The sequence below is a fragment of the Sturnus vulgaris genome, chromosome 3, assembly GCF_052056855.1.
Source record: "Sturnus vulgaris isolate bStuVul1 chromosome 3, bStuVul1.hap1, whole genome shotgun sequence".
NCBI classification, from domain to species: domain Eukaryota; kingdom Metazoa; phylum Chordata; class Aves; order Passeriformes; family Sturnidae; genus Sturnus; species Sturnus vulgaris.
In genome coordinates, this window is record NC_142245.1 from 48,029,229 (window position 1) to 48,042,559 (window position 13,331).

The 13,331-nt window shown below is 41.6% G+C and overlaps 1 protein-coding gene across 3 annotated transcripts in view; it reads right to left on the bottom strand.

Annotated features, from left to right (window-relative positions):
* Positions 1-251: 251 nt before the first annotated feature.
* Positions 252-13,331, bottom strand: part of GREM2 (gremlin 2, DAN family BMP antagonist) — a 40,149-nt gene continuing 27,069 nt past the window's right edge. The window contains exons 1-3 of one of the 3 annotated variants that reach the window (XM_088161551.1): positions 7,260-10,662; positions 5,183-5,322; positions 252-3,115 (exon numbers count right to left, since the gene is read on the bottom strand). In XM_088161551.1, the coding sequence (XP_088017677.1) occupies positions 2,608-3,114 (507 nt within the window). In that variant the 5' untranslated portion in view covers position 3,115; positions 5,183-5,322; positions 7,260-10,662 and the 3' untranslated portion in view covers positions 252-2,607. Of the gene's footprint in view, positions 3,116-5,182; positions 5,323-7,259; positions 10,663-13,331 lie in introns of those variants that run through there. The other 2 variants (XM_088161552.1, XM_088161550.1) reach the window with 2 other exon arrangements.

Sequence of the window (13,331 nt, forward strand, 5' to 3'; positions counted from 1 at the left end):
CAAAAACCCCGAAATAAGTTAAGGCAGGATCAGCTCCAGAATCTAAGAATAATGCATTTTATTTTCCCTCTTGCTATCCAGGTACTTCTGAGGGGACTGAGAAACCAGGGGAGAAGTAGTTAGGTTTTCCCAAGCAGTCAGAGTGAGCCATCATTCACCTATATTTGGGAGGCTGAAAAGGAAGCTGGAGAATATACTGATTAGAGAGCAGTTGGACACAAACTGTTGAAGCAAAACACCTGGATGCCATATAACCCTAGAGTAGCTTTATTATTTAATCTATAATTTAATAGATGACCTATAAAATAATTACATTATACTTAAAGCATTTCTTCATTTTTTGTTTTCATTTATAAAACAGAATTAAATACAGTTTTAACCATTACAAGCTCAACTCAGTTTTTACATAAACACAGCTCCTAGAAGGAGCTTTAAGCTGCAGCATATTCATATTGCAAACTGGTGAAAAACCCAGGCAGGGCATAGCTTAAATGTAAAGATTCTTGCACGTTTTTCTTAAGTGAATTTACTAGTGTGCCTTTCTCTCTCTGGTCTAAAATGTAAAACTTTCAGTTCTTTCCTTTCAAGTGAAGACTAAGATCCACAGAATCTTAGTAGACTATATTGCCACCTCCCCCTCTGCACTCCACCCACACCCACACTCCCAAGGCTAGTCTGAATTGTGCCCACCCTAGGGCTGGCATGATGCAACAGGGCAGCAGCAACAACCCCTAAAGCATTCCCTGGGCGAGGAGTCTCCCTGTGCGCTTCTGGCGCGTTGGAAGGTCACAGCAGAAAAGCGACGTCTGTTCATGTAACAGGGCTGCCAGACCTGACCAACCTCACCCTGCCCACGCCAGGCTCTGTAAACCGCTTGGAGCTCCTGTGGAGATCAGTCCTGAAAGCCTCTTAGGGAGGCCTGTGTCACATAATGGAGACCTGTGGCTCTGGAGCCACGGCTGGCAACACTGCTGAACACATTAACCCCCTGAAGTGGCTGCATGCAAGAGGCTGGTGGGGAGGGGCTCTGGCAGCAGGCTGCAGATGCTGAACTGTGAGACATGCACAGGGAGCCGGCGTGTCATTTTTAATCTGTAAGCTTCAGACAACTGCGTGAGCACTGGCTTTGGTTTGGAGGAAGGGGCTGGTTTGACATAGGATTTTAATGCAGCTGGGACTAATACAGATCAGAACTGTAACAAATGTGGTATACAGGACATGTTAAACTCCATCAACTGAATAACAACAGAGTATGATTTAAAACGAACTGCAAGTATTCACCAACACTTATTGTGCAGGTCTCAAAAACTGACTGGACCACCAATAGTGTAGCAATTACAACTTTCTCCCATTCCAGTGACCTATTCCAGCAGCACTAAGGCGTTTGTCCTTTAACACTAACACATTTAACATGGTTTCCAATCATGAGAGAGACACCACTCCCAAAACTTGATGACACTTATGTAGCTTTTGTATTCAGTCCAGAAATGATCAAACTTTGTCCTTTGTGTGACAGTGCTTTTATACCTTTGGGGGCACGTCCCTCCCCTAAGTGTTCTCTCCCACTAGCCTTCCACCTCCCCTGGTTTGAGCAGGCATAAATATAAGGTCATAAACGGATGTTGTTCTTTTTGGAGTAAGAAACACACACACATATATCTAACATACAAAAACCTACCAAAAGCGTAATAAATCCATGTCCATTTTAAGCCAGGCAGCCGACCTAGCAACTGAGTCTCTTAACATATTTTAATCGCTGGCATACTCTGCCACAAGAAAAATATACATGGCTAGGTCTATAATACTTTAAACAGCTGTTTACTATAGCTAGGTTACAAAATAAACACTGCTGCAGAGGCCATGTGTTCAATATACTCTAACCACAACAGCATCAGAACCCACCCTCAGTCTGCTCTGTGGTCACCGTGGCTCACCCAGCGCCTCACCCTCTTCCCCTTGCTTCTGATCTGCCGTTCAGACAACAAACCCAGAACCATTTGTCATTGCACAATTGAAGCCGTCTTAAGGAGAGGAGCCTCATCAGAGAGTCTTGCTTGCTTTTCATACATTACTCCTCGTTACTCTCCCTCATCTATGTCCCCCAGTCCTGGGCAGCACCCCAGCATTTCCAAGTGACAGAAGCAAGCTCCAGACCAAAGCACAGGGAAGACGTTCTCAATTTGTGGAGGGAACTGGAGTGTAAGGCAGAGGGCTTTACTCCACACAGTGGAAACATTTAATGCTGGATTCAGCCAACTGGTCACTTAGATGATCAATCCCAACTTCTGTGAGCCTGCTCCACTCCAGAAGAGTCAACTGCCAGATGATATTATTTAAAATACAATTGAACTTTATGGTGAAGTGCCTAACACAGCCAGTTAAAAAGCATTATTCCAGTAGGCAAGTGACAAGGAGCCTTTCCTTGCTGGAGAGATGCCTCCTGAAAGAAAACAAAACACAAAAAAAAAAAAAAAAAAAAAAAAAAAAAAAAAAAAAAAAAGGAAAAGAATAAACAAACCAACAAAATGGCCAGTCTGCTCAGTGGGAGAGGAGAGGCAGCAGTAAAGCTGATGGAGACAACACCAAGCAGCAGCTACGTGCTTGTTCTCACAGTTTGCCTGAGCTGTTCAGATTCACAGACATGCACCGGCACTGCTTGACCTTCTGAATTTTCTTGAGTCGGAACGGTGGGTCCAGCTCGGGGCACTCCAGCTGCACGGTGGAAGAGGTGACCTTGTGCGGCTTGCAGAAGGCACAGGACTGGAAGGACTCCTCCTCCTTCTTCACGTGCCGCGGGATGTAGAAGGAGTTGCACTGCCCGTAGCAGAAGCGGTTGATGATGGTGCGGCTGATGCAGCCCTCCTCGCTGACAGTCTGCCGCAGCGGCTGCGTCTTGCACCAGTCGCTCTTGAGGTATTTCCTCTCGGTGACCACCAGGGCCTCCTGGCTGGAGGCCAGCACCTCCTTGTTCAGCTGCTGCCTGCGCTCCGAGTGGTTGCTGCTGCTGCCTTTGTACGGGGAGGGGATGGCACCTGCAGGGCGGTTCTTCCTGGCGTCCGCTACTCGAACCAGCGCTGCCATCACAAGAAGGGACAAGGCAAGTTTCCAAACCATCCTGCAAGGGCGACACAAGGCTCCGTTAGGAGGAACGTATTTTCAAACCACAGAACCGGAATGGAGTTGGTACTTCACGCGTGCTTTTACAAGTGGAGATCTTATCGTCTTTATAATCCCATCACTTTTCCTAGATTAGCTCTATTCCAGGGTGATTACTTATCACGAAGAGGCCTAGACCTTTAGAAAGTCACATTGATCCCCCTCAGCCCTCCCCAAACTCTCCAACTACTTATTTTTCCCCCACAGGGACGCTAATGCTTTCATAGCTGAAGCGGTGGTTTTACAGAAGCTTCAGCCAGAAACGCTTCCTCCTTCTCTGTGAAATCCTGGGCCAAACAGCTGGGCAAACTCCTGGCTAGCAAAGGCTCGAGAGACTCTTGCCAAGATGGTGAGAGCCGCTTTGGGGATAGCAGGGGAGAGGAGAAGGAAATACTAGGTTACACAAAGTGCACTCCCATGTCTCTTCAGTCCCCAAGTCCCAGTCCAGCCTCATTCCCCACAGCAAGGGGTGTCCAAAAAACTATTTTTATTATTCTAAATTGCTTCTGACATTTCTTATGGCTCTTATGGCACTTACAGGCTTATATTTGTTGTCTTTGTATGAGGCCAAAACCTTGATGGATTTATTTTTGCAGTAAGAGGAAATGCTTAAAAACAGCTTTGAGGACTTCACAACTGTAAGGCCTCTTAAGCAAATGGTTTAAGAAGGTTTGTAAACATGAGAGGATTCAATATTTATTTTAGATTTTAAGGAATAGGTTAGAGCATAAACTTGTTGCTAAGTTAAAACAGTCAGCCAGATGGCAAAAAAATTTTTCTTATGATTGTCTCTTATGTGTTCTTGTTCTGTGGAGCATCTCCTACCAGCTCTTGTCCAATTCATTTTAGTAATGTGTCTCAATGTGCCTCCAGAACATCAGACTAGGTGTACTAAATTTCCTTATAAAGTCAATGCTCACTAGTGAACTGCTCATTTAACAGTTCGTTTCATATCACTCTCCCTGGGAAAGGAGAACAGAGGATCTCTTCAATGCTAGAAGTGGGTGAACAGAAGCTTCCCATTATAACTAGAGCACTGCCAAGTCTTTCTGAAGTGCTCTATTCACCTTTATTCTTAGTGGATATTTTTATCCCTCTCCTCACAATAAAGCTTCAAGCCCTTCCAAGTAATGATTTAAATTCTTTTGCTTTAGAGAGATGCCTAGACAAAAAAACTACCATCACATTGTAATTATAATGTCTAACACTACTGACACTTCAGATGTTGCATAGGTACTCCCATCTGGAAAATATGTCACTTTCCAAACAAGGACACCAAAAGATTTAAAACGTGTTTGCAGTAAAGGTGCAAAAGAAGACAAGAATAGCAGCAACAAATGCTTCTCACCTAATAAAGCAGACCTAACATGTTTAACTTCTGTGGAGATAAAGAAAAGAAACTCCTCTAGCAGACTAGGTGAAATAACTTCGCTAAAGTTATTTTCTAAGTCTACAAGATCTCAATGTCAGAATTGGACTAAGTTTCTAAGGGGAGAAGCCTAAAGTGCTAAAGGAAACAAAAGTGCTAATTGTATAGCTGTAAACAGAGGATGTTCTGATGCAGGGTTAAATTTCACCAGAGTGTATGCTTGAAACAGAACCACCTTTAAGTAGAAACTAGCATTTCTAAACAAAAAAAAAATTCATTCATCTGCAACCATGCCATCTCCCCACTGAACACTCCCTGTAGCCATGAGTACTTTAAATCAGTGGCCTATTTTCACACTGCTTAGCATTCAGCATGCAAGTCCAGAAGTTTTGTCCAGAGTCTTTAAACGAAGCAAGACTAGACTTGGCTTTGCTGGCAGGTATTGTCGCCAAGTCCACTGGATGTCAAGCCACACAGCCAGGCCAAAACCTAATCAGGTAATTAGTTTCAGTTGAATATAGTGTTCCATGCTTCTTTTAAATTGTTCTCATGCTATTCTGCACTGATGGCTGCATTTCAGTAGTAGATAAAACAACTGATTCCCAGTGCTTTGTGTTTTATATAGAAAGGGGAGGAAAAGAAACCAGATTTACAAACCTTTGTGCTCTAGAAAACTCTTCTAGAAAAAGACAGAGGTGAGCTCTCCACAAGATGCCTTATGCCACATTTCTCAGGCATACTCTTCTACTCTTTTGAAACACAAGGGATACTGCCTCTCCAGTCTCATTTCTCTGATCCTGGCATAGAAGACGACAGCAAAGGTCAGAAAGAGAGACACACCCTTCCCCCTCCCCTCTTTTCTTGGGATGATCTTTAAGGTTTTTTCCAACTTTCATGACTCTACAATTCTACAAAACCCTGTGTTACCACGCCTGCCCTTTCTCTTCATAAAATGCAGCTTGAAAGGGCATGTTTCCTTTTTGTGCCAAGAGTGGTGGTCAAGCAGAAATCTTATGTAGGAATTCAGGAAAGCTGACAGAGAACTAACAACTCAAAGTCTACAATATAGTGTAATACTATAGCAGTATTCTAATTGCTTAAATGGTTTTATGTAGGCATGGAGAGCCATTCAACAGAGTAAGTAGGATTTACTCAGTAAGTCTGTGTTTATAACTAATAAAGCATTATTAATCAAAGCCACTATTGTACAGTTATAAACCAAACATTGCAATACGAGCAAGTACTTCTACAGACAGGTACGAACGCACCACTTATTTCTGTCATTGATCCTTTATCAAACTTGAACCTTGAAATATTTACATAATGGAGCAATAATTTATTCACTAGCAGGTCAAATGTGCATTCTGTCAGATCGTGGAATTTCTAATCACAGCGTTACCCCTTACTAGCCTGCAAATCATTCCTTTCTAAGCCCTGGCACACAAATCCCCTATTCAAGCAAGTAAGGGTGCAAACAAGGTCACACGGTGCCAGCAACTTGCCAAGGACTACACATATATTTTCAGCACTCACATGCAAAGAGAAGAAAAATTTCAGGACTCCCAGATAAAGAGAACATTTTGGCAAACTCAATTTGAATGCAAAGCAAGATGGTGAATGCTGTCTGTCTGCAGACAGAGTGGCATGAGAAGAAACCCAAAACCTATTGGAGAAGAATCTGGCTTTTGGCAAGGACGGGCAGTTCTGCCCTACTTAGATGGAACAGAATGAAACAGCATGTGGCTGAGACCCTGCAAGTGAGAACTGCCTCAAGAGACTAATGCCCCTACGACTTGCACCAATGCCAGCCTGGGCCCCCCATTCCTGCTGCACCAAGGGTCCCAATAGCAGACCCAGTGGCAGCTCCTTTGGGACAGTTTTTAACTTCTTGAAACGCTGCTGCCAGTTCCCCCCATGCCTTTTTTCCAATGAGCTGAGAACAACTTAGCCTTAGACAAGACACCCAAAGAGGCCTGGCTGCATTTACATATCACATGGCAAGTTGTTTCTCCTTGAGCACCAAGTATGAGTTCATAAACTCATCACACCCAACATGCTGAAGCTGGGCTATCAGGCCTAAGAGTATAAAAAATCCTTGACCATGGAAGCAAGGATGTCAAAATCCAGCTCTGTCATACAGAGGTCAGATCACTGTGCTAGGAGGGGAAGACCCAGGACCACTGTGTGTGCCCTTAGCTTTATTTCTTCTTTGTATTCAATTACTGTGTAACAAAGTACCTACCAAGGCAGCTTTCTTTTGCATACTGACCTTCTGGCCCTATAACTCATGCATTCTTGAAAGTAATCCAGCTCCAGAGCGGGACAGGCAGTAATGTAACCCCCAAAATAGCTTATAGTTCTGTGCTTAGGGAAGTTCTCTCTGACAGGGAGCATTGGATTTGCTTTCAGAATTCAAGGTCCTTACTTTCAGAGAAGACTCCCTGAGAAGAAGTTTGTGCTATGGTCTGAAAGGCAGGGCAGAAGGTAACACCACTGACTATCTGTGCTGACTGGCCACTCTGATGTTTCCTCTAGTTTTCAAAGTCATGACCAGTTTCTCAGCTCAGGATGCAGATTCTGACTGGGAATTCCTGTTTTGAAGATCAGCCTACTTCAAGGTTGCAAGTGGACAGAAAGAAAGAGGGATGTTAATGGAAAGATCACTGTGATATTTTACGTTAGCTGCTCAGGAAATCAGGAAATGTGAAACCCATTTGTTTGCTTTAGCACCTACTTTGTAGCACCTACAAAGCACTCAGCATTATCAGCATTCCTGGAAGCATCCAACTCTCTGATAAAGGTATGAAACAATCATCTCTTCACCAGGCCTTTCTGGAGGGAATGCAGAAATAAAAGCCACAGGCAATTTAAAACAAATCAAAACATAACAAAACACAACAACAACCAAAAAACCTCCTCATCAACCAAAAAAATCAACCCACACCAAAAAACCCAAACCTGCAAAACCTGTCTTACCATGGAATTTGAGACTCTACCTATTCAGCTTAATCACAGCATAGATTAATGAAGATTTAGTAGTATAAACCTATCAGACATCCAACAGAAGTACAGTCTCAAGTACCGTAAGAGCCAGTGGCTGGGAAGATGGTAAACAAATTCAGAGATTTTTTTGCTTTTGGAAAAATTTTAATTTAATTAACAGCTGAAGAGCTTCCCTTGGACAATTATTTCTCTGTAACTACCAGCAAAAGGCAGGCATTACAGACTAAATTAAATCAGGTCCCATTGCATAGTATAGTACATAGGTGGCCACATTTGACCACCCATATCACTTGCTTCCAGTTTCCACCCTGCAAACTTCAGAGACATGAGAGCTCTCCTTAGGGATCACTTGAGCATGGCTGAATGCAGAAAAAGTTGGCAAAATTTTTTTCTAGTCTGCCCTCACTTTCATATTAGACCTCGTCAGATAAAGAATCTGTATAAAACAGTCTTATGTATAATAACATAAGAACACAATGTACATGGTTAGTTCTCACATTTAAGATGGGACACAAGAAGCACTCCTTGAAGACAAGCCAGGCAATAGCTTTTCAAAGAACTAAAACTTGGCTTTTACAACAGATGTGGAAAGCCAGAAAATATCAAATTCTCTACCAGGAAGCCAAAAATGCTATTTATTTAATTTATTAATAGTTAGGCATGATTCTAATGGTACAATGTTCTCATAAAGACTTCAGTAAAGACTAATCAGGCATCTCTGTGCAAGGAAGGTATTTGGTGCTAATTTTTCTCTTTTAACTATCTTTTGGAAACTATTTCTCCCATGTCCCAAGAGCATTAGCAATAACTGAACACTGTACTGTATCTCCTGTTGCAGAGACATGGGCGTCATATTAAATCGTTCCATCATTAATAGATTCCCATTACTAAATTGCCAAGAGTGAGGCCAGCTGCAACAAAACATGCAGGAGGCTGGGCAGACCAAACTTCTAAAAATGTAAAAAACACAATACTGCAGCTAGGATTCAGTCATTCAGATCTGCATTATAGCAGTACTTACCATGTTCTAGGAGTACAACACAGTGCTTTTCTAAACCACTGCTCAAAACACAAAAGGCAGCAATTATTTAAAGACAAATAATTTATGCCATTACAGAAATTTACAGGCAGAAGTTTTTTCCGTTCTTGTTCTCTAAGAACGTTCTACAGTGATTTGAAAAGCTATTTTGTTGCATCACAGCCCTAATAGTAGATGGTTGGGGGAGAAAACATTTCCTTCAGACTTAATAAATTCCTAGTACCCTCACTGGCTCGCTTGCATGGAGATCCTTCCCCCTTCTCTCTCCCTTCCACAAAGCAGATCCATCCTTTTCTCTTGCACAAACACCTCTTCCCCCAGAGAGTCAAGACTGCCTACAGGGAACACCACGAAGCTTTGAAAGAACCAGGAAAGGTCCTCCTGCAGGCTGGATGTGTTAGGAGCCACACTCTACTGTGTGAGCTCCTGCTTTGTTTTTTTGAAAGGGGTAGATGAAGTTAGGTTTCAACAATGCCAGCCACCATTCCTCAGAACAGGAGAGCATTTCCCCAGTAATGCCAGAACTTCGAAGTTCTCCTTATCAAGGCAGTTCCTGAAAACAATGAACTTAAAGTATTGAAAAATAAAGTAAATCATCAACAAAATGGAAGTATGTAGAAGACACTGGTGGAGACAGTCTATGCTAGTTGAAAGAATGTTGCATTATACTAATTCACCTCTCAGTGAATAGATTTTCTACTACCAAGAGCTTTATCCTGAATTTTCCCTGAAAAGGCTGGGAGTTCAGAAGAATTCTTGAGCCATGCACAAAAATATAAGAGGAACCAACAACTCAGGCAATTATTCCTGTCTTTCAGCAATGTGTTATGTGTTATTTTTAGGACAGAAGGAATAATGAAGAAAACTGGAAAGTAAACTAATCCTTTACACTAAAACTAACCAGCTTGAATGCTCAGATTTTCCTTCTCATCTTGTCCTCTTACTTTCTTATCTGCTTTTACTGCCAACAGAAATTCATGTTTAAAACCACTGAGCTATTCTTTCCTTCAGGAACTTAAGATAAGCTCATTTGAGACCGGTTCAAATGCAGCTGGTCACTTCATTAGTGTTAAAGGATCACACTACTCCAGCAGTTCTTCTTCGCACTCTCATCCTACCACAAAGTATAATGACCTAAATTTTGTATCACTGATTTATAATATTAGGCTCTTCATAGGCTGAATCCTTATCTTGCATAGCTTTTAAACCTGTGGATTTTTTTGGGTTGTTTGTTTGTTTTAAGTAGTATTAGTGCGGGAGGAATAGAGAGAAGTTTCTCATTTTTTAAATCCAGGATCAGGAGTTTGTGAGGAGAGTCACTGAAGAACCTAGTTGTAAACTATTACTCCAGAAAACTGAAGAGAGGGGAAGGAAAGTATTGATGAAGTCAGCCCTGGTATTCTGACATACCTTTATCATTAAGGAGATGGAAGTAGAGCTAGGCCACTTGAAATGAATATACTGATGTTGTCAGAGAAGTGGAAATGAGACAAGGAAGCTTGAGGCCATCTGGAATTAAACCCGGCCATGTATGCCAGTGAGAACAAGAAAGGCTTCTTCAAATGTAACTGTAGCAAAAGGAAAAACTAAGCATAATGGGGATGGCGTTACTAAATGGAACAGGGATACTGGTAACAGAGGACGCAGAATTACTGAATATCTTCTTTGCATTGGTCTAATGACATCTCTTAGGCATCTCTGACCCAGGAGACCAGCATTAAGGAATGCTGGAAGGAGGGTTGGGTTAGAGAACACCTAAGCAAATTTGACACCCACAAGTCCATGGTCCCTGACAGGCTGTGTCCATGAGTGCTGAAAGAACTGGTGGACACCACAGCAAGGCTGCTCACAATCGTCTTTGAAAGACCATGCAATGCCTAGAAGATTCTGAAGGGAGGGTGCCAAGAGGATGGAGTCAGGCTCTTTTCAACTGTGCCAAGCAATAAGACAAGAGGCAACAGACAGAAACTGATGCATGGGACGTTTCATCTAAATATGAGGAAGAGCTTATTCACTGTGCGGATTACCATGCAGTGGAACAGATTGCCCAGAGAGGTAGTGGATTATCCCTGACTGGAGACATTCAAGAATTGTCTGGATGCAATTCTGTGCAATGTGCTCTAGTATGACCCTGCTTGAGCAGGAAGGTTGGACCAGATGCCCTGCTGTGGTTCCTTCTAACCTTACTCCTCCTCTGTGATTATGTCCATGATAAATACCAGTGCTTCCCAAAAAACACACACACATATAATAGATACGATTACTAAGGTCCCAACTAGAAGAAAATAGTGCAGGAAACAATGCTGCAAGTTTTGTTGGTTTGGGATCTTTTTAAGGCTAAATGTCAGCCAGGTAATATAGTGAAGAAACACACTATCAACTTCGTATTACCCTGTATTTATCAGTAGCAAAGATTTGGATTGAATAATTGTGTCAGCATTTAGCTTTTTAAAACAGGAAAAGTGAAATAAAGAGAAGGAATGAAAGCTGCAAGAAATGTAAAAGCAAAGTCATCCTATAGTACCTGAGGTAATGTAGCAAAGCCTTTTATAGGGGATTAGGAACACACATAACTCTAATTGAATACTAGCAGGTAAGTGGACAAAAGTTTTTTTATATCCTTATGATTAAAAGCCCTAAATTTTGTTGCTATTTCAGCTTCAGGAACTTGTGGTTTTAGAACCAACCACAGACAAATGTCTGCCTGGTGAGCACATGTGAATTGTCCCAAGCAGAGTGAGATGTCCTACTCAGAAGTGTCTGGGTAGTCATCAGTACTGGCAGCATATGCAACACTGGGGAAAAAAAGGGGGAGTGGGAGGAGAGAAAAACCCACAAAATAAAACCAGATTTCTCCTAGCTGTCCATGAGGCTGATTCTCTTCCTCACAACCTGGTTTTGAAGAATGCAACTGTCAGTGGTGGAAGGAATGGGTACAAGAAGAGCTTTTTTGGAAAGGACTGATAATTCTATGAATCTAAAAAATGTCTCTCTGCAAGAGTGAACTAAGTTGAAAAGATACTTAGCCTCCTTCTCAGTGTTTCTCAGCTTTTCAGCACAAGTTAAAGAGCCCCAAAGAGGCAAGTCAGTTTTGTTTGCATATGAACATTTTGTCCAGAAAGTAAAAACAGCCTACATTTAACTTTATTCTTCTGTGTCAAAGGCAGCTGTTACACCCCCATTTGGCAGCATTTCATTCAGGAGAAAACAGCAGACTTCTGCCCTTGGGAAACTACAAACTAAATCTGAAGGGAAGCAGTGGCTTGAGCAAATGTCTTCATTTGTGACCATCCCTCAGCCTGTTGGAAAGGAGTACAGTCAACACAAGAATGGGGAAAGTTTTAAATACAATAGCTCATTTCGTTGCTTCCTCACTGGAGAATCAATGCTACAAAAGACTATTTTGCAATGAACAGTTTCCATTATATTTTTGTTGTTTGCATTACAACAGAACATAGAAATCTCATCCAAGACCAATGCCTGACTAAGTGACACAACTTCAAATGTTTGTAGACTGACTTGGTGACCAACATATGGTGGGACCAGAACTGAGCTCAGAGGGGAAGTGAGTTACTGGAGGTCAGAAATTAACTGAGAATGGACCATTTCCAACGTCTTTCAATTGCACCGCATGGCACCAATACTCTTCTTTTTGCAAAGAAATACAGATTTGTTACCCTTAGGCAAGCTTTTCTTTAAAAACATTTTACTCTCGTAAATGAAAATTGTTTTGTATGAAAATTTCCAATATAGTTTCCCTGAGTTTTGATAGAACAGGGATGGATCTAGGAGCTTAATTTCTTTGTAGCTTCAAACAACGTACAACTTCTAGGTTGCACAGCTCATTTTCTAGCCTCAATAAGGGAGATGGCCATTAATCTTCAATATATGCTCCTTACTGTACTTGAACCATTCTAAAAAGAGGGCATTTGAATGAGTTCTGCTCTAGGAGAAAACTGAGGTCTCTACAGCATCATAAAAGTGCTCAAAAAAAGTGCTTTCTTCTCTTAATGAGCAGAAAAATGCAAGTACTTCTCAAAATCAACAGGTGGCATGCAATCTTATGTATATAAGAAACACGAGATTAATCAGCAGAGAAGTAACATTTAAATTTTTCCTGATTTTTTGGTAGATTCAGACAGTTTTATTCTTTCAGGCTCTCTGTCAAGATGCTATCCTCGGTTACCACATTATGACTCTGGTCATGTTCCTGTTTGAGAAATCTAAAATGTTATTGATAGTCTAGTCTTTATATTATGAATTTCTGTAAGCCAGTATTCTATTTATAGAGTTGAAACACAGATGGTTCAAATAAGAATTGCTCTTATCCTAATATCCCACAGGCTAATCTTTCTATTAGGTAGTATGCAAATTCCTGTACGAACAAAATTTCAGCTATATATCCCTCTACTTTCCAATATGCCACTTATAAGAACCATTCCAGCTGAGCGTTTTTCATTTACATTTATCTCTGCTTAAATTTGCCTGATAAAGCATCAGTCCTCCTGACTAAAACTTACAGTAGTTCTGGGAACAGAGTGCAGAAGACCTATGCTAATGAGCAAATAAAACAAGTATTGACCCCATGCAGCCTGCTATCTCTAACCAGGTCTGTGCCACGCAAACATGTAACTAAGTGCCTTACCAGACTTACTAGTTTCACAGAAAAGCACTTTTTCTCTGGGGTGAGGTTAAATCTGGGGAATCTTCTCATCCTATTTTGCCTTTCCTTCAGTTTAGAAGCAACACATCTGACACCTCACA